Here is a 27583-nt window from a genome sequence, read left to right as displayed (position 1 = left end):
TACTGAATTGAGTTCCTGTGATGGGTTAGGCAGATAACCATACAGTGAAGCACCATTTATGTCTTAGAGGGCCTGTTGTTTTGATTTATTAAGTGTAATATACAGTACCTGGCCCTTGTTACACATTTGCAGTATGATTAGAAAGTCTTTTTTTTTTTTTTTTTTTTTGAGATACAGTCTTACTCTGTTGCCCAGGCTGGTGTGCAGTGGTGCAATCTTGGCTCACTTCAACTTCCGCCTCCTGAGTTCAAGTGATTCTCCCACCTCAGCCTCCCGAGTAGCTGGGATTACAAGTGTGTGCTACCATGCATGCGCAACTAATTTTTGTATTTTTAGTAGAGACGGGGTTTCACCATGTTGGCCTGGCTGGTCTCCTGACCTCAAAGTGATCTGCCTGCCTCGGCCTCCCAAATTGCTGGGATTACAGGCGTGAGCCACTGCACCTGGCCAGAAAGTCGTCTGAATTCCTTCTAGGAGTAAGGGAAATGACTAGGTTTTGGATAGTGTGCACCAGAGGAAAAATGTGTCACAGGTCTAAGTAGCATGAAAAAAGTGATTGCTAACCTTTGTTTTATGTTCCTCCAGCATTGCTTGTTAAATGCAAGAAATGAATGCTGTTGTTTTACCCTAAGGAATAAGCCATGGTTTCCCTCTTTGGGGAGCTTCCCTGCAGACAAGAATTGCAGATGGAAGCCTTGTGCTCACAGGTTTTACCCTTATCTTGTTGAGGATGGCTCTCCCAGCTGGAGTGGAAAGGGCTCCACTACTTGAGACTTTTGTATTGGAAATGGATTTGACACCTTGGTAATGAATAATACGTGGGGTAGGAAGATATTTCTTAGCCATAGGATTTAACAGATCTGTTTTCCACAGCTAATTTTGTTTGAAATGCCCTTGAAAGTGTTAGTAACTTAGAAAGGAAGAGTTTTTGGAGTATGAAAACTTTTAATGCTCATGTGTTACAGAGAGCACTTATCATCAACTTCTTGATCATAGACATTATTTGGATGCGTCAGGCCTAGGACTCTACATCCAGCAACCTCTCACACAGGGCTCATTTTATGCCAGGCATATATATCTGGTTATTACATATAAACAATTTAATTGTTCAACACTCAACACACTTTTTTTTTTTTTTTTTTTGAGACGGAGGGAGTCTCGCTCTGTCACCTAGGCTGGAGTGCAGTGGTGCCATTTGGCTTACTGCAAGCTCTCCCTCCTGGGTTCCCGCCATTCTCCCTCCTCAGCCTCCCGAGTAGCTGGGACTACAGGCGCCCGCCACTATGCCCAGCTCATTTTGTGTAGTTTTAGTAGAGATGGGGTTTCACCATGTTAGCCAGGATGGTTTCGATCTCCTGACCTCGTGATCTGCCCGCCTCGGCCTCCCAAAGTGCTAGGATTACAGGCGTGAGCCACCACGCCCAGCCTGTTCAACACTCTTTTCTGCTTGTTGTTTGGAGTTATTGAATCACCATGTTTTCCTTCGCTGCTCTCGTGAAGAGTAATACATTACAGAGCTAAGAGGTGTTAGTCACATCACTTTTTATTTTTACAGTAAGAGTACTTTTAATCTGATGTGATTGGTAGTTTTTTAGCAAACCAAAAAGTCATTTAAGCAAATGAACCATAAAAAACAGTGCATGATACCTTAAAAGCTTTTTATTCTTAAAACACATGCCCGTTTGCCAGCTTTGTTGTAAGGTAAAGGGGCATGTCTTTGAGCATAGGTCCAGAATGGAGTTATTCTGCCCCTTCTTGCATAAGCTGCACTCAGATGAATTTCCTACAGTTTCTATTTTTGGGTTCATTTTTAAGTGGCACAGGAAATTAGATATGCATGAAGCAATTTTTTTAAAGGTTTTTATTTTGAATTAATAATAGACTCTCAGGAAGTTGTAAAGAAAGTAGAGAGGTCATTGTATATTTACGCATACTGCCCCAGTGGTTACATCTTACGTAACTGTAATACAGTATAAAAACCCAGAAATTGAAATTGGTACAATGTGTGTGCATAGTTCCGTGCCATTCTATCATGTGTCTATAAATATACCTACTACCATAATTACTGTGCAGAACTGTTTCATCACTACAAGATCTCTCTCCTGCCCCTCTTCTGCCATCATCTCTAACTCCTGACAACTGCTAATCTGTTCTCCATCTCTATAATTTTGTTATTGTGAGATTATCATATGATATGTGACCTTCGGAAATGATTTTCTTTACTCAGCATAATGCCCTTAGGTCCGTCAAGGTTTGTTGAGTATATTAGTAGCTAAACTGGGACCATTTATTTGTCTCTTCATCTAATCATCAAAAATGACTAAGCATAAATGTAAGCTTTTAGAGTTAAACTTACTGAATATAGATATTGTCACTTCGGCCGGATGCGATGGCTCACGCCTGTAATCCCAGTACTTTGGGAGGCCAAGGCGGGCGGATAACTTGAGGTCAGGAGTTTGAAACCAGCCTGGCCCACATGATGAAACCGTGTCTCTGCTAAAAATACAAAACAGCCAGGCGTGGTTGTGCACCTTTGTAATCCTAGCTACTTGGGAGGTTGAGGCAGGAGAACTGCTTGAACCCAGGAGGTAGAGGTTGCAGTGAGCCAGGATCACACCACTGCACTCCAGCCTGGCCAACACAGCAAGACTCTGTCTCAAAAAAAAAAAAATTGTCACTTCATGCTTAGAAATATCAGCAGATGCCGGGCGCGGTGGCTCACGCCTGTAATCCCAGCACTTTGGGAGGCCGAGGCGGGCGGATCACAAGGTCAGGAGATCGAGACCACGGTGAAACCCCGTCTCTACTAAAAATACAAAAAAATTAGCCGGGCGCGGTTGTGGGCGCCTGTAGTCCCAGCTACTCGGGAGGCTGAGGCAGGAGAATGGCGTGAACCCGGGAGGCGGAGCTTGCAGTGAGCCGAGATCGCGCCACTGCACTCCAGCCTGGGCGACACAGCGAGACTCCGTCTCAAAAAAAAAAAAAAAAAAAAAAAAAAAAAAGAAATATCTGCAGATGGCCAGGTGTGGTGGCTCAGCCCGTAATCCCAGCACTTTGGGAGGCCGAGGTGGGTGGATCACGAGGTCAGGAGATGAGACCATCGTGGCCAACATGGTGAAACCCCATCTCTACTAAAAATACAAAAATTAGCTGGACGTGGTGGCACGTGCCTGTAGTTCCAGCTACTCAGGAAGCTGAGGCAGGAGAATCACTTGAACCCGGGAGGCGGAGGTTGTAGTGAGACAAGATCGCGCCACTGTACTCCAGCCTGGCTACAGAGTGAGAATCCGTCTCATTAAAAAAAAAAAACAAAAAAAAAAAAACAGTAGATAAAAAAAGCATAAACATGAATATCTTGATAAATTCTATTCTCAGGCTTTCAGGTTCATAATACAGTTGATAGATGACAGGTAGAAATAGAAGAATTTGTAAATATAGGTATCTTCATTATGTTTTTTGGACTATAAGGGTGCTCTTTACCTCTAATATCCAAATACAGATGCCTCAATAGAACAATTTTTGTTTTCAAAATTCAATGATAAAAAAGATGTGGTAACCCTGTATATGACATTTTGTCAGGTTAATTGAGAGCATTATGCAGCAAAAAAAAGTTTTTTGTAGAGACAGCGTCTTGGTTTGTTGTCTAGGCTGGTGTAAAACTCCTGCATTCAAGGGATCCTCCTGCAAAGTGCTGTGATTACATGTGTGAGCCACTGTGCCTGGCCTGTTGTTTTAAAGAACTAACTTTTAACTTTGGTTCTTGGAAAAAACTAATAATACTAGTTATAGGAAAAAAAAAAAAAAAAGAAAAGGGTTTAGCCATGGGACTTTGATGACAATTCCTTTTTTTTTTTTTTTTTTTTTTTGAGACACAGTCTCTGTTGCCCAGGTTGGAATACAGTGGCACTGTCTCAGCTCACTGCAACCTCCACCTCCCAGGTTCAAGCCATTCTTGTGCTTCAGCCTCTTAAGTGGCTAGAATTACAGGCATGCACCACCCAGCTAATTTTTTACATTTTTAGTAGAGACGGGGTTTCACCATGTTGCCCAGGCTGGTCTTGAACTCCTAAGCTCAGGCAATCCACCCGCCTTGGCCTCCCAAAGTTCTGGGATTACAGCAGTGAGCCACTGAGCCCAGCAGATGACAATTGTTTATGAAGAAGAAATTGAGTAACCTTTTTAAGGCATTCAAGAAAAGAAAATGTGAATCAAGCATTTTTGTTCCAGCAAAACCGACTTTTCAGATGAAAAACCCACAAACTTTTCAATGAGCTGTGACTTAGGAAGTATTGTTCTTATGAGCCCTTCCTTAGGAATGGAGTAGAGAAAGATCTTTGGATAACTAGGTGACTGTAGATCAACCTGCAACTGATGGTGGGCATGAAGCAGTTATTTGTTAAACTTAGACTACATGAGTGTTAAGGGAGAGAGCGTAGAGTATCTCTTTGTTGATTAATATGCTTAGACATTGTAGATTATGGTTGTAACTGTTATGCAGTGTTTCATCTGTTAACCTCATCCATCACAATTTCCACTTTTGTATTTTCATTTCTGGAGATTCCATTTGAGTCCTTTTTATATCTTCTGTTTCACCCCTTATCACATTCATGCTTTCCTTCTATTAGCTTAGGGAGCATTTCTGTATGAGAACTTTTAATGTCCTTGTCTGTGAATTCTGTAATCTCTGATCACTTCTAGAGCCATCTCTGTTGATTGATTCGGTCACTTCTATTGATTGATTGCCGTAGTTATGGGGGCATGGTTGCATGCCTGCTAATTTTTGATTGAATGCTAGACATAAATTTTATGTTCTATGCAGGATTTTGTTTTATTTTTTTAAAGAGCCTTAGTTTTGTTCTGCCATACGTGTAAGTTACATGGGGTCAGTTTGATCTTTTCAAAGCTTGATTCTAAGGTTTGTTAGGGCTGATCGACAGCCTTTACTCTTGGGCTGATTTATCCATACTGCTAAGGCAATACTCTTCTCAGGACTCCGCCTGATGCTTGGTGTATGAGAATGTCTTTCTGTCCTTGTTTGTGGAAACACAGGCTTTTCCCAGACTGTGTGCATCATGGCAGTGCTGCTTATTACTTTCTAGTGCTTCTTTCCCCAGTGTTCCGTAGTTTTCTTAACCTATGCCCAGAGTAGTACTCAGACAGACACTCAAGGGGCCCCTCCACTCATCTCCAGAGTTTGCTGTCGTCTTGTTCTTTGGCCTAAGTATAGCTGATCTGTCACCTGAACTCAGCAAGATCTTTGGGCTCTGTTTGGGGTCCGCTTTCCTGTGCTGCAGCCTGGAAGCTGCTTCTGGGCAGTGTTTCCTTCTCTTAGGGATCCCAGCTCTGGGCTGTCTGTTGTCCAGTTTTTGGTAACACCTTTTCGGTATATTCTGTCCAGTTTTCTAGTTGATTATAGCAAGAAAGTAATTTCTACAGAATTAATCCTTTATAGGCGAAGGAAGCACAGGCCTTCCCAGTCTGTTTTTAATCAAATCCATTGAGTTTTAAATTTTACTATCGTATTTTTATATTCCAGAATTTCCATTTTTTAAAAATACCAACTTTATTGAGGTATAATTACAATAAACACATCCTTTTAAAATGTTTAGTTTGAAGTGTGTGACAGTTTCTTTAACTGCCACTTTAGGTACTTTTTTCTAGTTTCAACTTCTATGTTGAAATTGTTAATATGATCTTTTTGTTTCTGAGATGGAGTTTGCTCTCTTGCCCAGGCTGGAGTGCAGTGGCACAATCTCAGCTCACTGCAGCCTTCACCTCCTGGGTTCAAGTGATGCTCCTGCCTCAGCCTCCCAAGTAGCTGAGACTACAGGTGCCTGCCATCACACCCAGCTAATTTTTGCATTTTTAGTAGAGATGGGGTTTCACCAGATTGGCCAGGCTGGTCTTGAACTCCTGACCTCGTGATCCGCCTGCCTCGGCCTCCCAAACTGCTGTGATTACAGGCGTGAACCGTGCCCGGCTGTTAATAGGATCTTTTAATTGCTTGACCGTATTAAAGGTAGTTCTTTTAAAAGTGTATTTATAAACCTTGTCCGACCCCATAGATTCCTTAGCTACCTCTCTGTGTCCCTCTTGGTTGACTCATGCCTGTGGGCTGCCCTTCGGCTCCAATCTCCGCTATGATGTCACACAAGACAGTTGGATTATGGCTTCCTGACTGCCTACCAAGGAGCCAGTGACAGCCTGGAGGGTGCGGTGAGTGTGGGTGTGAATTCCCCGAGGTGTGAACGTTCACCACTTTACAAGGAGAGAGGAGGGAACTCAATGGTTTCATTCCTCCCTTTTTCTTTCCTCCTTGGACTATTTTATGGTGTAGTTTCTTCTTGCAAACCTTCTGGAAAAGCCACATAGGCCTAGTGAATGTGCTGACTGAACAATTGGTTGTATTTGCAGCTCACTGAGAAGAGGTGGCACTAACATAAGGGTCAGCACATTTTTTCCGTAAAGCACCAGATGGTAAATGTTTACGTGGGCTGTACGTGCTCTTTTACAACAACTCACCTTGGCCACTGTCATGCGAGAGCAGCCACCAAACGTGTGTGGGGCAATATTCCAGGAAAACTTGGTAGATATCAGAATTTGAATGTCATATAATTTTCATGTGTTGACATATGATTTTTTCTTTTTTTTCCTGAGAGGGAGTCTTCCTCTGTTGCCCAGGCTGGAGTGCAGTGGTGCGATCTTGGCTCACTGCAACCTCCACCTCCCAGGTTTAAGCAGTTCTCCTGCCTCAGACTCTGGAGTAGCTGGGATTACAGGCATGCACCACCATGCCTGGCTAATTTTTTTTTTTTTTGGTATTTTTAGTAGAGACGGGGTTTCCCCATGTTGGCCCGGCTGGTCTTGAACTCCTGACCTCATGATCCACCCCCCCACCCCGTCCCCGCCTTGGCCTCCCAAAGTCTGGGATTACAGGTGTGAGCCACCGCACTTGGTTGACATATGATTCTTTTGATTATTTTTCAACCATTGAAAAATAGAAAATCACTCTTTTTTAATATATATTTTTCTTTTTTTAGGAAATTAAAGGAAGTAAGAATGGCTCCTACATAGGCAGAGTAGGCTGAAATCACGCTTAGCCGACTGTGAAGTCCTATACCTCATACCGTTGCTTCGCTGATCTCCTTGTCTCGCTCTCCCACTTCCCTCACCCCATTTCCCTGAGCTGGGGTCTGCTGAGCAGAATGTCAGCACTTCAGTTCATTCCTCAGGCTCGTCTTCCATGACAAAAGTCTGTATATTTCTGTTTTCAGGATCCACTCTTGGTCTATTCTATTGACTTCTATTTTTTTTCATTTTTCTTTTTTTTTTCTTTTTTTTTTTTTTTTTTTGAGACGGAGTCTTGCTTTGTGCCCCAGGCTGGAGTGCAGTGGCGCGATCTCGGCTCACTGCAAGCTCCGCCCCCCCGGGTTCACGCCATTCTCCTGCCTCAGCCTCCCGAGTAGCTGGGAGTACAGGCGCCCACCACCTCGCCCGGCTAATTTTCTTGTATTTTTAGTAGAGACGGGGTTTCACCGTGTTAGCCAGGATGGTCTCGATCTCCTGACCTCATGATCCGCCCGTCTCGGCCTCCCAAAGTGCTGGGATTACAGGCTTGAGCCACCGCGCCCGGCCTTTTTTTCATTTTTCAATGAGGTGGTATTGTATCTTTGTCATTATTATTTTTGCTTGAGTTCCAGATATTGTATGTACAATATTGTAGCAATAAATCGAGGCTCTGGGTAGCAATATCTTCCTCCAGAGAGGATGTTCTAGGCAATCCTAGGTCACTGCAGGCCCGTTGGAAATTGAGAGAATGCGAAACTGGGATGGTTTCTGTGAAGACTGGTCTACTTCTCACTCACCTGTATTTCTGGTGTGTGGTCCTTTGAGGTTCCAGCTCAGAGCGTGGGGTCCGCCAGGCCTCTTTCTCCTGTATGAGGGCCCTGGGAGTCTGTCAGAAGCTCCGCTTTGCTTCTCTGTCTCATCCCTGCTTGCTTAGGTTCTCTGGGCCTCTTTCTTCCTCTCACGGGTCTTAGGCTTTAGGAAGATCTCACTCCCTTGCTGCTTCTAGGATATCTTCAAATCGATGTACTGAATGTTCCTATCTGGCGTTTCCAATTGTTCTAGGAACCTGTTCTTAACATTTTTTCATATGTTGTCCTCCGTTCAGTAGGGGTTTAGTATTTTTCTGTAGGTTTAAGAAAAAAAGCCGTGTACCTTTACTCATCTGCAAATATTTGAACAGATTACTTCTCTGTCAAATTGTAAGGATATGAAAAAGAAACATTTTCTAACCTATACGTTAATCAGGTATTCATTTGTTACATTATTCTGTTTTGGATTTTATTGCCTGACTATAGTCATTTTAATAAATGCCTTAACGGGTCGGGCGCGGTGGCTCATGCCTGTAATCCCAGCACTTTGGGAGGCTGAGGTGGGTGGATCATGAGGTCAGGAGATCGAGACCATCCTGGCTAACACGGTGAAACCCCATCTCTACTAAAAATACAAAAAATTAGCCGGGCATGATGGCGGGTGCCTGTAGTCCCAGCTACTCAGGAGGCTGAGGCAGGAGAATGGTGTGAACCCGGGAGGCGGAGCTTGCAGTGAGCTGAGATCGCGCCACTGCACTCCAGCCTGGGCGACAGAGCAAGACTCCATCTCAAAAAAAAAAAAAAAAAAAAAAAAAAAAAATTGCCTTAACGGTTTGCTTGCCTAGTTCTGATTGGTATTAAAGTACTGGTGGCCTACGTATGGGAGTGTGAAGGCTTGCCCTGGCTGCCGTGCTGCAGGTGTGGGCGTGTGTTATGGTGTTGGTGGGAAGCAAATAAGCCTTGGAGTTGGGCCTCTTCCCAAATCCCACCTCTCACAGCCTCAATGTTGTGTGGCCTTTGGTCAAGTAATTGAACCTCTGAGCTTCTGTTTACGAACTTACGAAAAGTGAGCCTGTTACTGCCTCTCTTGCTGCGGTCTTTTGACGATGAAAGTGCCTTTACTTGCCATGTCATTTCAGAGGTATAAGATAGGAATGTGAGATCAAATTAGAAAAGAGTTCTCAGCCCAAATAACCTAATTAGAAGCATCTGGGATCTGAATCAAAAAAGGCAAAAGTTGAAAACCTACTGGGCACGTTTAGGTAAGTCAACTATTAATGAAAAGCTAATTGGAGACAGTTGTAGAAATAAATACTCTCACTGTACAAATTGAAAGTCCCATTCTTTTTTTTTCTTTTTCTTTTTTTTTAATGAATAGGGTCTCTGTCACCCAGGTTGGAGTGCTGTGGTATGATCAGAGCTCACTGTAACCTCAAACTCCTGGGCGCAGGTAACCCTCCTGCTGTAGCTTCCTGAGTAGCTGGGATTATAGGTGCGTGCCATGCACTTGGCTAATTTTTACATTTTTGTAGAGACACGGTTTTACCACGTTGCCCAGGCTGATCTTGAACTCTTGGCCTCAAGCAGTTCTTCTGCCTTAGCCTCCCAAAGCTCCGGGATTCCAGCGTGAGCCACCACGCCCTGTCTATAGTCCCTGTTCTTACCAGTGCCACGGCTGTCTTCCAGTTGTTCCCAGGCTGCTGCTTCCTCAGTCAGGATCCTGTACCGTCTGTGGTCTGGAGAGCTCTTCTCCTGGGCTTCACTTTTGCTTGTTCACAGTCTAACTCTTTGGAGACCTCCTCCAGTGAGGCTTGCTTTAATTGCCTTAGAGATGTTCCACCTTTAAGGTGCCCAAGTTGGTTTTTGAATGGTGCTTACCGTTCATTTGGATCATCAGTTCCTAGGAGGCTTCCACAGTGCATGTCCCTCCAGGAGTCCAGTCTCCACCTTCCAGAAAAGAATTCCTTGTCACTCACAAGGACAAGGTCTGTCCTATCCTCTTCCTTCCCAATGCTACCCAGGTAATAATTGAAAGGCTGTGGTAATTATTCTTGTTTCCATGTAAACCGGGCTTCCTCTTTGGCTTAGTGTTTAAATGTTTCATCTTTTGGCTTTATTTATTTATTTATTTATTTATTTTTTATTTTTATTTTTTGAGACGGAGTTTCGCTCTTTTTGCCCAGGCTGGAGTGCAGTGGCGCGATCTCGGCTCACCGCAACCTCCGCCTCCCAGGTTCAAACAGTTCTCCTGCCTCAGCCTCCTGAGTAGCTGGGATTACAGGCATGCGCCACTATCCTGGCTAATTTTGTATTTTTAGTAGAGACGGGGTTTCTCCATGGTGGTCAGGCTGGCCTTGAACTCCCGACCTCAGGTGATCCACCTGCCTCGGCCTCTCGAAGTGCTAGGATTACAGGCGTGAGCCACTGCGCCTGGCCGTTTTTTTTTTTTGTTTTTTTTTTTTAAAATGGTACCTCTGTAACACTAATGTTTCTCAATCTAGGCTGTACCACACAACACTGATGTGTGGAGCCCAGCCAGTGTGGGGCAATCTCAGAGTGCTTTCAGGGCTGGCCAGTGGTCCACCCTCTCTGCTTGGGTGTTGGCGTCTTCTCCAGGACATCATCTACAGTCCATTTGTGGACTACTCCCAGAGTTGAGTCTCTAGCCCTGCTCCCTCTACTAAGATGTGGATCTGTGTTTACTGAGGGTTGGTGGAATGGGGAGGAACTCCACGTTTATGTTCAGTAGTCAGGGCAAATCTTAGTGGTTAAAACGACTAATTCTTTTTTTTTTTTTTTTTTTTTTTGAGACGGAGTCTCACGCTGTTGCCCAGGCTGGAGTGCAGTGGCGCGATCTCGGCTCACTGCAAGCTCCGCCTCCCGGGTTCCCGCCATTCTCCTGCCTCAGCCTCCTGAGTAGCTGGGACTACAGGCGCCCGCCACCGCGCCCGGCTAATTTTTTTGTATTTTTAGTAGAGACGGGGTTTCACTGTGGTCTCGATCTCCTGACCTTGTGATCCGCCCGCCTCGGCCTCCCAAAGTGCTGGGATTACAGGCTTGAGCCACCGCGCCCGGCCAAAACGACTAATTCTAATTCCTCTTCTGTTCCCTCCCTTATTTTCCTTTTCACATTTGATTCAACTTATGTGATTTGAAATAATTTCCTTTTTTTTTTTAAGTCAGGGTCTCACTCTCAGTTGCCCAGGCTGGAATGCAGTGGCACCATCACGGCTCACTGTAGCCTTCAACTCCCCAGCCTCAAGTGATCCTCCTCCCTCAGTCTCCTGAGTAGTGGGACTACAGGTGCACACCACCACGCCTGGTTAATTTTTGTATTTTTTGTAGAGACCGGGTTTCATCATGTTGCTCTGGCTCGAACTCCTGGGCTCAAGCAGTTTGCCCACCTTGGCCTCCCAAAGTGCTGGGATTACAGGTATGAGCCGTTGTGCCCTGCCTGAAATAATCTTAAAGACTATACTTTCCCTGTCTTGACTTCGACTCTCATCCTTTCTTTTTTGGACCCTTGGTAATAGCCTTTTTTTTTTTTTTCGAGATGCAGTCCCGCTCTGTCACCCATGCTGGAGTGCAGTGGTGCGATCTCTGCTCACTGCAACGTCTGCCTCCTGGGTTCAAGCAATTCCCTTGCCTCAGCTCCCTGAGTAGCTGGGCCTATAGGCGGGTGCCACCACGCCCGGCTAATTTTTTGTATTTTTAGTACAGACAGGGTTTCACCATGTTAGCCAGGATGGTCTTAATCTCCTGACCTCGTGATCCGCCTGCTTCGGGCCTCCCAAAGTGTTGGGATTACAGGCGTGAGCCACTGTGCCCGGCCAGTGATAGCTTCTTAATTCATCTTCTCTGTTTCTGTTTTCTGAGTTATTACTTTAAGACACAGGTCAAATGTCATATTCCCTTGAGTGCCTGAAGATAGTCTGTAACTCCTGGAGCACGGCCCACATGGGGCTGTGAGTACTGGCCACCATTAGCCTCTTATGTGCACTGTGGTAGGGACTGGACTGAACCCCAGTGCATGTCTTCACTGCCCTCCTCTGACTGAATGAGTAGAAGAGTCAAACCTTTCCATTTACTCGTTAAATTTCAGGGGCTCTGAATGTTCTTGCCTCACTTTTTAATTTTATTTTTTATATTAAAATAATATAAATTTTAAAAAATATTAAAAATTTTTAAATTTTAATTTAATTTTTTTTTTGGACAGGGTCTTGCTCTGTTGCCCAGGCTGGAGTATAGTGGAGTGATGTCAATTCACTGCAGCCTCTACCTCCTGGTCTCAAGCAGTTCTCCCACCTCAGCCTCCAAGTAGCTGGGAGTACAGGCACACCACCACCCCTGGCTAATTTTTTGTATTTTTGGTAGAGATGGCATTGCGCCATGTTGCCCAGACTGGTCTTGTACTCCTGAGCTCAAACAGTTCACCCGCCTTGGCCTCCCAAGTGCTGGAATTACAGGTGTGAGCCACCATGCCCAGCCTTCTGCTAATTTTTAAATTTTTTTGTAGAGACAGGGTCTTGCTGTGTTGCCTAGATTGGTTTTGAATGCCTGGGCGCAAGTGATTCTCTTGCCTCAGTTTTCCAAGGTGCTGGGATTAGAGATGTGAGTCACTATACCTGGTCAGGGCTCACTTTTTAGGAAGAAGTTTATCTCTCCCCCACCAGCTGATATTTTTACCAAAAGTCATATGTTTTGGTTCCAAGTATGTTTATGGCAGTTATCCTGTTAGTGATGTGAAGAGAAAAAATAAGAGTGCTGAGAGAAAGCTTTTCCTTCGACAAAAACTGAAGAATGCTGGCTTGGTTTCTGTCATTACAGAAAAGTTACCAACCACAAATTTGGCAGCTTGTAACAGCATGCATTTATACTCTCACAGTTTGTCTGGGTCAGGAGTCTGGCCATAGCTTAGTTCCATCCTCTACTTCGGGTGTCACAAGGCTGTAGTCAAGGTGTCAGCTAGGGCATGCTGTCATCTGGAGCCCAGGTCCTCACTGGTAGAAGTGGGTCCATCATGGTTGTGGAACTGAAGCCCTGGGCTCTTGGAGGCCGCCCCTCCCCACAGGCAGTTCACTGGCTGCTTGCTTCTTCAAATTGGAGACCATCTCCTCAGGATGGCGCAGGGGGATGGAAAAAGGGAGAGGCAAATGGAAATCAAAAAACAGCATAGTAGTTATATCAGACCAAATAGATTTCAAGACAGAAACTATAAAAGGAGACCAAAAAAGTCATTATGTAATGATAAAGGGGCCATTTCAGCAAGAGGCTATAACTATTGTAAATATATGTATATATGCACTCAACACTAGAGCCCCCGGATACATAAATATTAGAGCTAAAGAGAGAGAGAGGCCTTAATACGTTAATAGATGGAGGCTTTAACACTCCGCTTTCAGCATTGGACAGATCATCCAGACAAAATTAACGAAGAAACATCAAACTTAATCTGCCCTATAGACCAAATGGATTTAATAGATATTTCTAGAACATTTCATTCTGATGGCTGCACAATGTACATTGTTCTCTTTAGCACATGGATCATCCACAAAGACAGACCATATGTTAGGCCACTAAATAAGTCATTAAAAATTCAAAACTTGATACTAAAAGCAGACAAAGACACATCAAAGAAAGAAAACCACAAGCCAGTGTCTCTGATGAATATTGATGCAAATATCCTCAACAAAATATTAGCAAAGCAAATTCAGCAATACATTAGAAAGATCATTCATTGTGACCAAGTGGGATTTATCCCTGGGATACAAGGATGGTTCAACATATGCAAATCAATTGATGTGATACCTCGTATCAACAGAAGGATAAAAACCATGTGTATTTCAATTGATGCTGAAAAAGCATTTGATAAAATTCAGCATCCTTTCATGATAAAAATCTGTTAAAACTGGTTATGGAAGAAACATACCTCAACATAATAAAAGTCGTATATGATAGACCCACAGCTAGTATCATACTGAATGGTGAAAAACTGAAAGCCTTTCCTCCAAATCTGGAACATGACAAGAATGCTCAGTGTGGCCACCGTTATGCAACATAGTACTGGAAGTTCTTGCTAGAGCAATGAGACAAGAGAAAGAAATAAAAGGCATCCACATTGGAAAGGAAGAAGTCAAATTATCGTTGTTTGCAGATGATATGATTTTATATTTGGAAAAACCTAAAGACTCCACAAGAAAATGATTAGAGCTGATAAATTCAGTACAGTTCCAGTATACAAAATCAACATAAAAAAATCAGTAGCATTTCCGTGTGCCAATAGTAAACAATATGAAAAAGAAATTAGAAAAGTAATCCCATTTACAGTAGTCACACGTAAAATTAAATACCTAGGAAGTAACCAAAGAAGATCATTACAAAGATCTCTGTAATGAAAACTCTAAAACGCTGATGAAAGAAATTAAAGAGGACACAAAAAATGGAAAAATGTTTCATGTTTATGGATTGGAAGAATCAGTATTGTTAAAATGTCCATACTACCCAAAGCAATCTACTGATTCAATGCAATCCCTAGCGAAATGCCAATGACATTCTTCACAGAAACAACAACAACAAAAAATCCGAAAATTCATGTTGGACCACAAAAGACTCAGAATAACTGAAGCTCTCCTAATTGAAAAGAAACAAACTGGAGGAATCAGATTACCTGACTTCAAATTATACTATAGAGCTATAGTAACCAAAACAGCATGGTACTAGCATAAAAACAGACACATAGACCAGCGAAACAGAATAGAGAATCCAGAAACAAATCTGCACATCTACAGTGAACTCATGTTGGACAAAGGTATCAAGAACATACACTGGGGAAAAGACAGTCTCTTCAATAAATGGTGCTGGGAAAACTTGACAGTCATATGCAGAAGAATGAAGCTAGATTCCTGTCTTTTGCCATAAAAAAGTTAAAAAAATTAAAAAAATTATGTCAAGTATCTTCTCTGATCACAATGGATTATAACTAAAAATCGATAACAAGGAATTGTGGAAACTCCACCAACACATGGGAATTAAACAATGTGCCCCTGAATGACCAACAGGTCAATGAAAAAATTAAGAATGAAATTAAACAATTTCTTGAAACAAATGGCGATGGCAACGCAGCATACGAAACCTGTGGGATATAGTGAAAGAAGTACTAAGAGGAAAATTTATAGCTCTAAGTGCCTAAATCAAAAAAGTAGAAAAACTTCAAATAAATAACCTAATGATACATCTTAAAGAACTAGAAAAGAAGGAGCTAACCAAACCCATAATTAGACGGACACAAATCATAAATATCAGAGCAGAAATAAAATGAAGTTGAAATGAAGAAAAGAATACAAAAGATCAATGAAAAGAAAAGTTGGTTTTTCTAAAAGATAAATGAAATTGGCAAGCCTTCAGGCAGGCTAAGAGAAAAAGAAGACCCAAATAAAATCAGAGGTGAAAAAGTAGGCATTACAACTGATATTGCAGAAATTCAAAGGGTCATTAGAGACTATGAACAACTATATGTCAATAAATTGGAAAATCTGGAAGAAATAGATAAGTTTGCAGGCTGGACGCGGTGGCTCATGACTGTAATCCCAGCACTTTGGGAGGCTGAGGCAGGTGGATCACTTGAGATCGTGATTTTGAGACCAGTCTGGCCAACATGGTGAAACTCCATCTCTACTAAAAATACAAAAATTAACCAGGCGTGGTGTTGTGTGCTTGTAATTCCAGCCACTTGGGAGGCTGAGGCACGAGAATCACTTGAGCCTGGGAGGTGAAGGTTGCAGTGAGCTGAGATCATGTTACTGCACTCCAGCCTGGGTGACAGAGTGAGACTGTGTCTCAGGGAGGAAAAAAAAAAAAAAAAAAAGCAAAAGGAAAAAGCAATGGATAATTTCACAGGCACATACAGACTTCCAAGGTTGAACCATGAGGAAATCCAGAACCTGAACGTACCAATAACAGGTAATGAGATTGAAACTGTAATAATAAAAAGTCTTCCAGCAAAGAAAAGCCCGGGACCCAATGGCTTCATTGCTGAATTTTACCAAACATTTAAAGAACTATTACCAATCCTAGTGAAACTATTCTGAAAAATAGAAGAGAAGGGAATACTTCCAAACTTATTCTAAAAGGCCTGATACCTGATACCAAAACCAGACAAAGACATAATCAAAAAAGAAAACAGGCCAGTATCCCAGATGAACATTGATGCAAAAAATACTCCACAAAATACCAGGAAACCGAATTCAGCAACACATGAAAAAGATCATTCTTCATGACCAAAGTGGGGTTTATCCCCGGGATGCCAGGATGGTTCACCATATCCAAATCAATCAGTTTGATACATCATATCAATAGAATGAAGGATTAAAAACCGTATGATCATTTAAATTCATGCTAAAAAGGCGTTTGATAAAATTTGACATCCTTTCATAATAAAAACCCTAAACTGGTTATAGAAGGAACACACCTCAACGCAATAAAAGCCATATATGACTGATGCACAGCTAGTATACTGATGAAAGATGAAAAACTGAAAGCCTTTCCTCTAAGATCTGGAACAAGACAAGGATGCCCACTGTCACCACTGTTATTCAATATAATACTGGAAGCCCTTGTTAGAGGAGTTAGATAAGAGAGAGAAGTAAAGGCCGGGTGCAGTGGCTCACATCTGTAATCCCAGCACTTTGGGAGGCTGAGGTGAGTGGATCACTTGAGGTCAGGAATTTGAGACCAGCCTGGTCAACATGGTGATACCCTATCGCTACTAAAAATATAAAAATTAGCTGAGTGTGGTAGCGGGTACCTGTTGTTCCAGCTACTTGGGAGGTTGAGGCAGGGAAATTGCTTGAACCCCGGAGGCGGAGATTGCTGTGAGCTGAGATTGTGCCACTATATTCCAGCCTGGGCTACAGAGCAAGACTCCATCTCAGAAAAAAATAAAAAAATAAAAATAAAGGGCATCCAAATTGGAAATGAAGAAGCCAAATTATTCTTGTTTGCAGATGATTGTTATATTTGGTAAAACCTAAAAACTCCACCAAAAAATGATTAGAACTAATAAATTCAGTAAAATTGCAGGGTACTAAATTAACATACTAAAATCAGTAACATTTCTTTCTTTCTTTCTTTTTTTTTTTTTGAGGTGGAGTCTCACTCTGTGGTGCAGGCTGGGAAGCAGTGGCACACTCTTGGCTCACTGCAACCTCTGCCTCCTAGGTTCAAGCGATCCTCCTGCCTTAACCACCTGAGTAGCTGGGATTACAGGCGCCTGCCACCACACCTGGCTAGTTTTTGTATTTTTAGTACAGACATGGTTTCACCACGTTGGCCAGACTGGTCTTGAACTCCTGACCTCAGGTGATCCGCCAGCCTCGGCCTCCCAAAGTGCTGGGATTACAGGTATGAGCCACTGCACCCGGCCAAGTCAGTAGCATTTCTATATGTCAACAGTGAACAGTATGAGAAATAAATCAAGAAAAATGATTCCATTTATAATAGCTACAAATAAAGTAAAATACGTAGGAATAAACCTAACCCAAGAGTGAAAAGATCTCTACCATGAAAACTGTAAAGCATTGATGCAGGAAATTGAAGAAGACACACAAAAAAGGAAAAGGTACTCCATGTTCATGGATTGGAAGAATCAATATTGTTAAAATGTCTGTACTACCCAGAGCAATCTACAGGTTCAATGTAATCCGTATCAAAATACCAATAACATTCTTCACAGAAATAGAAAAAAAAATCCTGAAATTTATATGGAATCATAAAAGAGAATAGCCGAAGCCATCTTGAGCAAAAAACAAAACTGGAGAAATTGCATTACCTGACTTGAAATTATACTACAATCACTTCCTGGTCTTTTTTGGCTTAGATCAAGTGCAAAGTTTACTACAAAGGTATAACCAACAGAGCATGGTACTGGTATAAAAACAGACACGTCGACCAGTGGAACAGAATAGAGAACCCAGAAATCATACATCTACAGTGAACTCATCTTCGAGGCCTCCGGAGGATGCATGAGGGAAAGGATAGTCTTACTGATGAATGGTGCTGGGAAAATGAGACACCCATATGCAGAAAAATTAAATTAGACTGCTCTCTGTCACCACATACAAAAATCACGCCAAAATAGAGTAAAGACTTATGCCTAAGACTTCAGACTATGAAAATGCTAAAAGAAAACATTGGGGAAACTCTCCAGGACATTGCACTGGGTAATGATTTCTTGAGTAATACTTCATAAACACAGGCACCCAAAGCTAAAATGGACACATGGGGTCACATCAAGTTAAAAAGCTTCTGCACAGCAAAGGAAACAGTCAACAAAATGAAAAGACAACCCACAGAATGGGAGAAAATACTTGCAAATTACCCATCGGACAAGGGATTAATAACCAGAATATATAAGCAGCTCAAGCAACTCTGTAGGAAAAAAAAATCTAATAATCCAATACAAATGGGCAAAAGATTTGAATAGACATTTCTGAAGATATACAAATGACAAACAGGCAATATGAGCAGGTGCTCAACACGAGTGATCATCAGAGAAATGCAAATCAAAACTACAATGAGATATTATCTCACCCTAATTAAAATGGCTTCTATCCAAAAGACAAACAAGAACAAATGCTGGCAAAGATATAGAGAAAAGGGAACCCTTGTACGCTGTTGGTGGGAATATAAATTAGCACAGCCATTATGGAGATTAGCTTGGAGGTTCCTCAAAAAATTAAAAATAGGACTGTCATATGATTCAGCAATCCCACTGGTAGGTATATACCCAGAGGAAAGAATATCAGTATGTTGAAGAAATATGTACATTCTCATGTTTGTTGCAGCACTATTTTCTTTTTTTTTTTTTTTTTTTTTTTTTGAGGCGGAGTCTTCACTCTGTCGCCCAGGCTGGAGTGCAGTGGCACCATCTCAGCTCACTGCAAGCTCCGCCTCCCGGGTTCGCGCCATTCTCCTGCCTCAGCCTCCGGAGTAGCTGGGACTACAGGCGCCCGCCACCGCGCCCGGCTAATTTTTGGTATTTTAGTAGAGACGGGTTTTCACCGTGTTAGCCAGGATGGTCTCGATCTACTGACCTCGTGATCCGCCCGCCTTGGCCTCCCAAAGTGCAGGGATTACAGGCGTGAGCCACCGCGCCCGGCCTGCAGCACTATTTTCAATAGCCAAGATTTGGAAGCGACCTTAGTGTCCCCCAGCAGATGAACAGGTGAAGAAAATGTAGTATATATACTCAATGGAGTACTGTTCAACCGTAAAAAAGAATGGGATACTGTCGTTTGCAACAACATGGATACAACTGGAGGTCATTATGTTAAGTCAGGGACAGAATGTCATGAGCCAGATCCAGAAAAACAAACTTTGCATGTTCTCACTAATTTGTAGGAGCTAAGCAAATGAAAGCAATTGAACTCATGGAGATAGAGTAGAATGATGGTTATCAGAGACAGGGAAGGATAAAGTGGGGGTGAAGTACAGACAGTTAATGGGTATAAAAAATGGAATTAGATAGGGCTGGGTGCAGTGGCTCACGCCTGTAATCCCAGCACTTTGGGAGGCCGAGGCAGGTGGATCATGATGAGGTCAAGAGACCCAGACCATCCTGACCGACATGGTGAAACCCCATCTCTACCAAAACTACAAAAATTAGCTGGGTATGGTGGCATGAGCCTGTAGTCCCTGCTACTCGGGAGGCTGAGGCAGGAGAATCGCTTGAACCTGAAAGGTGAAGGTTGCACTGAGCCAAGATCGCAGCACTGCACTCCAGCCTAGCGCCAAAGCAAGATCCGTCTCAAAAAAAAAAAAAGAGTTAGATAGAATGTATAAAATCTAGTACTTGACAGCATTACAGGATGACTACAGTCAATTTATTGTCCATTTAAAAATAACAAAGTATAATTGGATTGTTTGTAACACAATGGATAAATGCATACTCCATTTACTCTGATGTGATTATTACACATAGTATGCCTGTGTGAAAATCGCTCATATATACATATATATATACCCATATATACATACAACTAGTGTGTATCCACAGAAGTTAAAAAAAAAAAAAAGATGGGCAAACATCTCTTTTAATTAAAAATGGCTTTTTTTTTTTTTTTTTTTGCCAGACAAGGGGGCTTCTGTTGCATACAGTTTTCAGGATGGATGCCTTCCCCCAGTGTCTGAAATGCCCCCTTTTCCTGTTCTGGGCCTTTTCTGACTCACAAATGTTGACAAGCAAAGGTGTTTTTGATTTTGATGTTCACAGTTATTATAATTATTATAAATTTGGCCAGGAGTCCCTATCAGTCTTTGAACAGCTGCTTTTTTTTTTTTTTTGAGATAAAGTCTTGCTCTGTCACCCAGGCTGGAGTGCAGTGGCACAGTCTTGGCCCACTGCAACCTCCGCCTCCTGGGTTCAAGCTATTCTCCTGCCTCAGCCTCCCGAGTAGCTGGGATTATGGGCATCTGCCACCATGCCCAACTAATTTTTGTAGTTTTAGAAGAGACGAGGTTTCACCATGTTGGCTGGTCTTGAACTCCTGACCTCAAGTGATCTGCCCGCCTCAGCCTCCCATAGTGCTACGATTATAGGCGTGAGCTACCGCACCTGGCCATGAGTAGCTTTTTCTTTGAGGAAACAAGATATTCCAGACTCATCTTTGTCTGCCCCGGCCCTTGAATCTCATTTTCCCCAAGAGTCCTAGCTTCTTTTATTGGGAAATGGTACTCAGAGACCAAAATCTGGGTGCCTGAGGTCAGGTTGCCATTGATTCTGGTCCTTCCAAAAAACAGAGTAAGCAAACATATGCAAAAATAAAGTTCATAGATTTCCAATTTAAGTTGTGTTTCAAAATTTCTTTGATAGTTTTCCTCTTTTATACTGAAAACCTTAATTATTATTATTATTATTGTTTTGAGATAGAGTCTCGCTCTATTTGCCCAGGCTGGAGTGCATTGGCACAATCTCGGCTCACTGAAACCTCTGCTTCCTGGGTTCGTGCTATTCTGCTTCAGCCTCCCGAGGGACTGGGATTACAGGCATATACCAGCACACCTGGCTAATTTTTTCTATTTTTAGTAGAGGTGGGGTTTCACCATGTTGGCCAGGCTGGTCATGAACTCCTGACCTCAAATGATTTACCTACCTTGGTCTCCCAAATGCTGGGATTATAGGTGTTAGCCACCATGACTGGCCTAAAGTCTTAATTTCTAATAACATTTAATACTTTATCATAAACATGTTTTATTGTATTTACATTGCTTTATTGTGCAACATGAAGTAGTTCTAAAATTGTGACAATATTATCAATACCAATAAATATAAGATTTTATTTTTCATTATAGTATATTCTATTAATTATGTATAGTTCAAAAGTCCCTTGACATACTTTTCTTTGTATATGCGTGGGTTAATTTGCTTGTTGCCAGTTGTAGGTTTTGCTTTTTTATAATTTAATTTTAATTTTTGAGGATGAAAGTCGTATATTTCAGAAGTAAAGACACAAAGTATACTTAAAATGTTGTTGCTTTTTCTGGTCCTGCTGCCTTTGCCCATATCCCCTCCCCATTTCCTTACAGGTAGTCATTGATACTTGCTTTTGGTTTATCTTTTTAGAGCACATGCATGTGTGTTTGTTTGTGTGTGTCTTTCTTTTCTTTTCTTTTTTTTTTGAGACCGAGTCTTGTTCTTGTCACTGAGGCTAAGTGCAGTGGCATGATCTCAGCTTACTGCAACCTCCACCTCCTGGGTTCAAGCGATTCTCCTGCCTCAGCCTCCTGAGTAGCTGGGATTACAGGCGCATGCCACCATACCTGGCTAATTCTTTTGTATTTTTAGTAGAGATGGGGTTTCACCGTGTTGGCCAGGCTGGTCTCAAATTCCTCATCTCAGGTGATCTGCCCCTCTTGGCCTCCCGTAAGTGCTGGGATTACAGGCATGAGCGACTTCGCCGGACCACGTGTCTTTTTTCTTGTATGTTACACTAGAGGTAGCCTAGTATTGACACTATTATGCACCTTTTCACTTTTATTTTTTGGATGACTTTCATGAAATGTAAAATGATTAAGTCACTAATTTAGTAAATCATTGATTTTATTACTGAGTGATTGAATACATAAGAGAGATTGAGATTTTTTTCCCATATCATTCTTTAAAAATTGCATTGTGAGTGTGAGCACTCTGTAAGCTTATCTCGTTTATCATTGCCAGCTTGCATTCACAAGAGATGGGCTCTGTGGTCTGTGGAACGAAATGGTTAAAGATGGAGAAATTGTATACACTGGAACAGAATCAACCCAGAACGGAGAGCTTACTCCTAGAAAAGGTAAGGGCCTTTAACTAGTGTTTTTTATTTTGTAAAGACCATTATAAAATGCATTTTATAGAAATTTTGTAATGCGCTATAGGAATAGGAGCTTTGAGCTTAACTCTTTGAAGTTTTGCTTTTTACTTTGGAGATTGTTGTCTAAAATGGTAGTTAATACAAGCTGCCTGGATTTTATTGTTTTATGTGAATTGAAGGCATTTTTATTGCAAAACCGTCTTGCTGCATTTGTGGTGTTCTTTGGGAGTATATTAAACACTTTTTGGAAGCCTTTGCCCTGCAATGAAATGCCACTGAACGATCTTATTTAGTATTGTAGTTTTGAAAGCTCAGTAAGACTGTCATTAGGTTGTTCATAACTGTGGCTGTGTTTCAGAATCCCCATTGAGGTTTAAAAAAATGGGTGCTTGTATACACCCTAAACTTGTTGAATTGGAAAAGATCCTTGGTTGAGACCTGTTGTCGAAGCGGAAAAGATCCTTGGTTGAGACCCGTTGTTGAAGCAGGAAAGATCCTTGGTTGAGACCCATTGTTGAAGCGGGAAATATCCTTGGTTGAGACCCGTTGTTGAAGCGGGAAAGATCCTTGGTTGAGACCCATTGTTGAAGTTTGTTGGTCCTCCTACTTGAGAGTCATCAACATGGATAAAGCTACCACTTTAGAAGGTATTTCTTCTCAGTTGAAATAGCTCAGTTGGGAGAGCATTAGACTGAAGAAAGTATTTCTTCTTCTTTTGTAGAATGAATTGGTATAGTGTCCACTTGAAAATACATGGGGACCGGGTGCGGTGGATCATGCCTGTAATTCCAGCACTTTGGGAGGCTGAGGCAGGCAGATCATTTGAGGTTGGGAGTTTGAGACCAGCCTGGCCAACATGGTGAAACCCCGTCTATACTAAAAAATACAAAAATTAGCCAGGCATGGTGGCGGGCGCCTGTAATCCCAGCTTCTTGGGAGGCCAAGGCAGGAGAATTGCTTGAACCCAGGAGGTGGAGGTTGCAGTGAGCTGAGATTGTGTTACTGCACTCCAGCCTGGGTGACAGAGTGAGACTGCATCTAAAAAAAAACCAAAACAAACCATGGGAAAAAGTATTAGTCTCCCTTTTCAGTTTCAGTGTCAAGCAGTTACCCGTTTTTTTTTTTTTTTTTTTTATGTGTGTTTGAAAATATTCACACACACACGCACAATAACTGACAGACGTGTACAGTGAGTGGCTGCGGTTTGGCTCCACATCCTGCCGTCTGTCCATCCACTGTTTGTCTCACCTAGCTCCTTAGACACTCATGTATGTAATTGATTTTAGTTAAACTTTATGTTTTTGACTTTCAGGTAAAATTTATATATAATGAAACGCATCTGAGTTCACCATTTCACAAGTTTTGACAAATGTAACCTGTGTAACCCACATCTTTATCATGACTCTTGCTCAGAAAGTTCTCTCGTGTCCTGCCCCTTCTTCCCAGAGTCAATAACTGGTCTGATGTTTCTCTAGCATTGACAGATTGTGCCAGTTCTAGAACTCCATAAATTGAATCATGTAGTCAGGTTCTTCTGTGTCTGGCTTCTTTCACTCTGCATAGTGCTTTTGATTTTCATCTTTTTTTTTTTTTTTAACAACATAATAGGTTTATATTTAATATAGCACTTCTCATCGGGAGGTATTACTCAGTTAATATAAAGTTTTTTTTTAACATTAAATATCTTTTCCATGTCAGTGTCTATAGTGCTTTTTGTTTTGTTTTGTTTTTTCTTTAACATTAAGTCTTTTCTCCATTTCAGTATTAGATACACTGAATACATTTTTTGAAAAAAATTTTTTTTTTTTTTTTTTTTTGAGACGGAGTCTCGCTCTGTAGCCCAGGCTGGAGTGCAGTGGCCGGATCTCAGCTCACTGCAAGCTCCGCCTCCCGGGTTCACGCCATTCTCCGGCCTCAGCCTCCCGAGTAGCTGGGACTACAGGCGCCCGCCACCTCGCCCGGCTAGTTTTTTTTTTTGTATTTCTTAGTAGAGACGGGGTCTCACCGTGTTATCCAGGATGGTCTCGATCTCCTGACCTCGTGATCCACCCATCTCGGCCTCCCAAAGTGCTGGGATTACAGGCTTGAGCCACCGCGCCTGGCCGAAAAATTTTTTTTTTCAAGAAAAGCTAAGTACATGGAAAAATCCTAAGTATATGTTTTATTTATTACATTTGATGATTTTTTTTGTTTGTTTTTTCCTGTCGTGAGGGAGTCTTGTTCTGTTGCTCAGGCTGGAGGGCAGTGGCATGATCTCGGCTCACTGCAACCACCGCCTCCTGAGTTCTCTGCCTCAGCCTCCTGGGTAGCTGGGATTACAGGTGCCCTCCACCACGCCCAGCTAATTGTTGTATTTTTAGTAAAGACGGATTTCACCATCTTGGCCAGGCTGGTCTCGAACTTGTGACCTCAAGTGATCCTCTCACCTTGGCCTCCCAAAGTGCTAGGATTACAGATGTGAGCTATCGCGCCCAGCCTGATTTTGTATTTTTAATAGAGATGGGGTTTTGCCGTGTTGGTCAGGCTGGTCTCAATCTCCTAGGTTCAAGTGATCCTCCCACATTGGCCTCTCAAAGTGCTGGGATTACAGGCGTGAGCCACCACACCTGGCCAATGGGAGGTCTCGCTTCCCTTCTCTCCAGCATTCTTTTTTTTTTTTTTTTTTTTTGAGACGGAGTCTCACTCTGTCCCCCTTGCTGGAGTGCAGTGGCCGGATCTCAGCTCACTGCAAGCTCCGCCTCCCGGGTTCAGGCCATTCTCCTGCCTCAGCCTCCCGAGTAGCTGGGACTACAGGCGCCCGCCACCTCGCCCGGCTAGTTTTTTTGTATTTTTTAGTAGAGACGGGGTTTCACTGTGTTAGCCAGGATGGTCTCGATCTCCTGACCTCGTGATCCACCCGTCTCGGCCTCCCAAAGTGCTGGGATTACAGGCTTGAGCCACCGCGCCCGGCCTCTCTCCAGCATTCTATAAGCAATGTGTTTGGGCAGTATGTGTTCAATTTTCTCTATGTATACTTTGAACCCTACAGTAGTGAAAGGAAAAGTAGACAAATATTGAAGCTGATGTGGTGTGGTCTTTGAGCTGATGGTGCTAATTATTCTTGGTTGTTTTCATGGCCACCAGTGACTTCATCCTGCTTTTGCTGTTGTAAAGTGTTGTAATTTATGCTCCTGAGAATAACACTTGAGGTGTACTTAGGGTTCTTGTCTGCTTCCTGGTGACTGTCGAAGTTTTTCGTCTTGCAGAAGGGAGATGAGCAGTGTTCCAGTGTACTGAGTTTAAAATTATGAATGTTGCATTTTTTTTATTTGTAAAATTTATAGCCAGATGGAGGGTAGGGGTGGCATACTTTCTCTAAAGGGCCAGATAGTAAATATTTTAAGCTCTCAGTGAACCATATGGTCTCTGCCAGGGGCCCTTGCAGCTGTAGTGCGAAAGTAGCCACAGACAACACTACGTCAGTGGGCAGGGGAGGTTCATTCTGTAAACTTGATTTATGGACACCGAAAGATGACGTTCACAGAATGTTTGCAAGTCACAAACTACTGTTTTCCTTTTGATTATTTTTCAGTCATTAAAAAATATAAAATACGGTGGCCGGGCGTGGTGGCTTACACCAGTAATCCCAGCACTTTGAGAGGCCAAGGTGGGTGGATCACCTGAGGTCAGGAGTTCGAGACCAGCCTGGCCAACATGGTGAAACCCCATCTCTACTAAAAACAAAAAATTAGCTGGGCATGATGGTGCACGCCTGTAATCCCAGCTACTCAGAGGCTGAGGTACGAGAATCATTTGAACCCGGGAGAATTGCCTGAACCTGGGAGGTGGAGGTTGTGGTGAGCCAAGACTCTGTCTCAAAAGAACAACAAAAGTAAAATACTTTCTTTCCTTTCAGACCATACAGAAAGAGGCTGTGGACTGGGTTTGGCCCCTGGGCTGTGGTTAGTGACCACACACACACACGCACACATACACACGTGCACACATACATGTAGTGCAGAGTCTGGCATTTAGTGCCAGCACCTGTGTTCTTACCTGAGCTGTGTTCCTGGCTGGGTTCTGCTCTGTATTCTGTGATCCCAGGTCTCTACCTTGGTAAACTGGAGACAACAAAACCTGCCTCCTTCAAGGTTTTTTGTAAAGATTTAAAAGGGTAATGTGTTGTTGGTAGGCCAGATGCTTTGTATAGTACATATTAGGTTATTTTCATTTTTTTTTTTGTTGTTTGTTTTTGAGTGGCATGAACTGCCTTCCAGGTTCAAGCTATTCTCCTGCCTCAGCCTCCCAAGTAGCTGGGATTACAGGTGTGAGCCACCACACGCAGCCAACATTTTTTTAATTAAAAAACATATGAAATTTATTATGATCCCTAGTTAAGTAAATTATGAGTTCTGTAGATTCATGTAACCCCTGCCATCATCAGGATGGAGAAGTTTCATCACCCCAAAAGCTCCCTTGTGCTACTCCTTTTTATCACATGTTCCCTGGCCTCGTACCCTAGCAACCACTGATCTATTCTCCATCAGGATAGGGTATTCTTTTTGAGAATGTCATGTAAGTGGAATCATACTTTAACGTTTTGAAACCATCTTCATTTACTCCCAGTGATATGTTTGAGGTTTGTCTGTTGTTCTGTGTATTAATAGTTCTTTTTGTTGCTGAATAGTATTTCATCATTTGGATGTACCACATTGTGTTTATCCATTCCGCTGTTGTACGACCTTGTGGTTGTTTCCATGTTTCTTTTGCAATTGTAATCCTGCTGTGAGCATTTCTGTACAGATTTTGTGTGAATATAGTTTCCATTTCCCTAGGATAAAGACCTAGTAGTGTGAAAGCTGGATCATGTGCTGAAGTGTTTTCCAAAGTGGCTGTTTTAGTTTGCATTCCCACTGGCAATCTGTCATGTTTCTGTTGCTTTGTGTCTTTGTTAGCTCTTGGTGTTATCAGTGATTTTTAGTTGAGCCATTCTAACAAGTCTAGTGGGATCTCATTGTGGTTTAAATTTGCATTTCCGTAATGGCTAATGATGCTGAATATCATGTTCTTTGCCACTCTTGTATCCTCTGTGAAGTTTCTGTTCAGATCTTTTGCACAGAAGCAGCTGTATCATGGAACCAGTAAAATAACCAAGGAGAGGTTGATTAAAGTTCTGTTTATAACCCTAGAAGATTCCTGCCCTAGGGATATGGGATGGCTGAACATAGGACACCGACACTGGACAGATGAAATAGCAGTTTATTAGTCATGCATGCTCACAGCCCTGGAGGTGGGGGACACCGCATGCCACACGGGGGCTGCACTTGGGAACAGAGTGAACCACCAGGGGCTGTGGGAGGCACATTTTGTAGTAAGAAGAGG

At 42.5% G+C, this 27583-nt stretch overlaps 1 protein-coding gene across 1 annotated transcript in view; it reads left to right on the top strand.

The window, feature by feature from the left end:
- LOC105497431 (HECT and RLD domain containing E3 ubiquitin protein ligase 2) overlaps positions 1–27583 on the top strand; it is a 222446-nt gene that overhangs the window by 4370 nt on the left and 190493 nt on the right. Inside the window, exon 3 of the mRNA XM_071067311.1 lies at positions 22090–22204. Coding sequence (XP_070923412.1) covers positions 22090–22204 — 115 coding nt within the window. The remainder of the gene's footprint in view (positions 1–22089; positions 22205–27583) is intronic.

The sequence above is a fragment of the Macaca nemestrina genome, chromosome 7, assembly GCF_043159975.1.
Source record: "Macaca nemestrina isolate mMacNem1 chromosome 7, mMacNem.hap1, whole genome shotgun sequence".
Classification (NCBI taxonomy): domain Eukaryota; kingdom Metazoa; phylum Chordata; class Mammalia; order Primates; family Cercopithecidae; genus Macaca; species Macaca nemestrina.
This window is presented reverse-complemented; position numbering and strand designations above follow the sequence as displayed.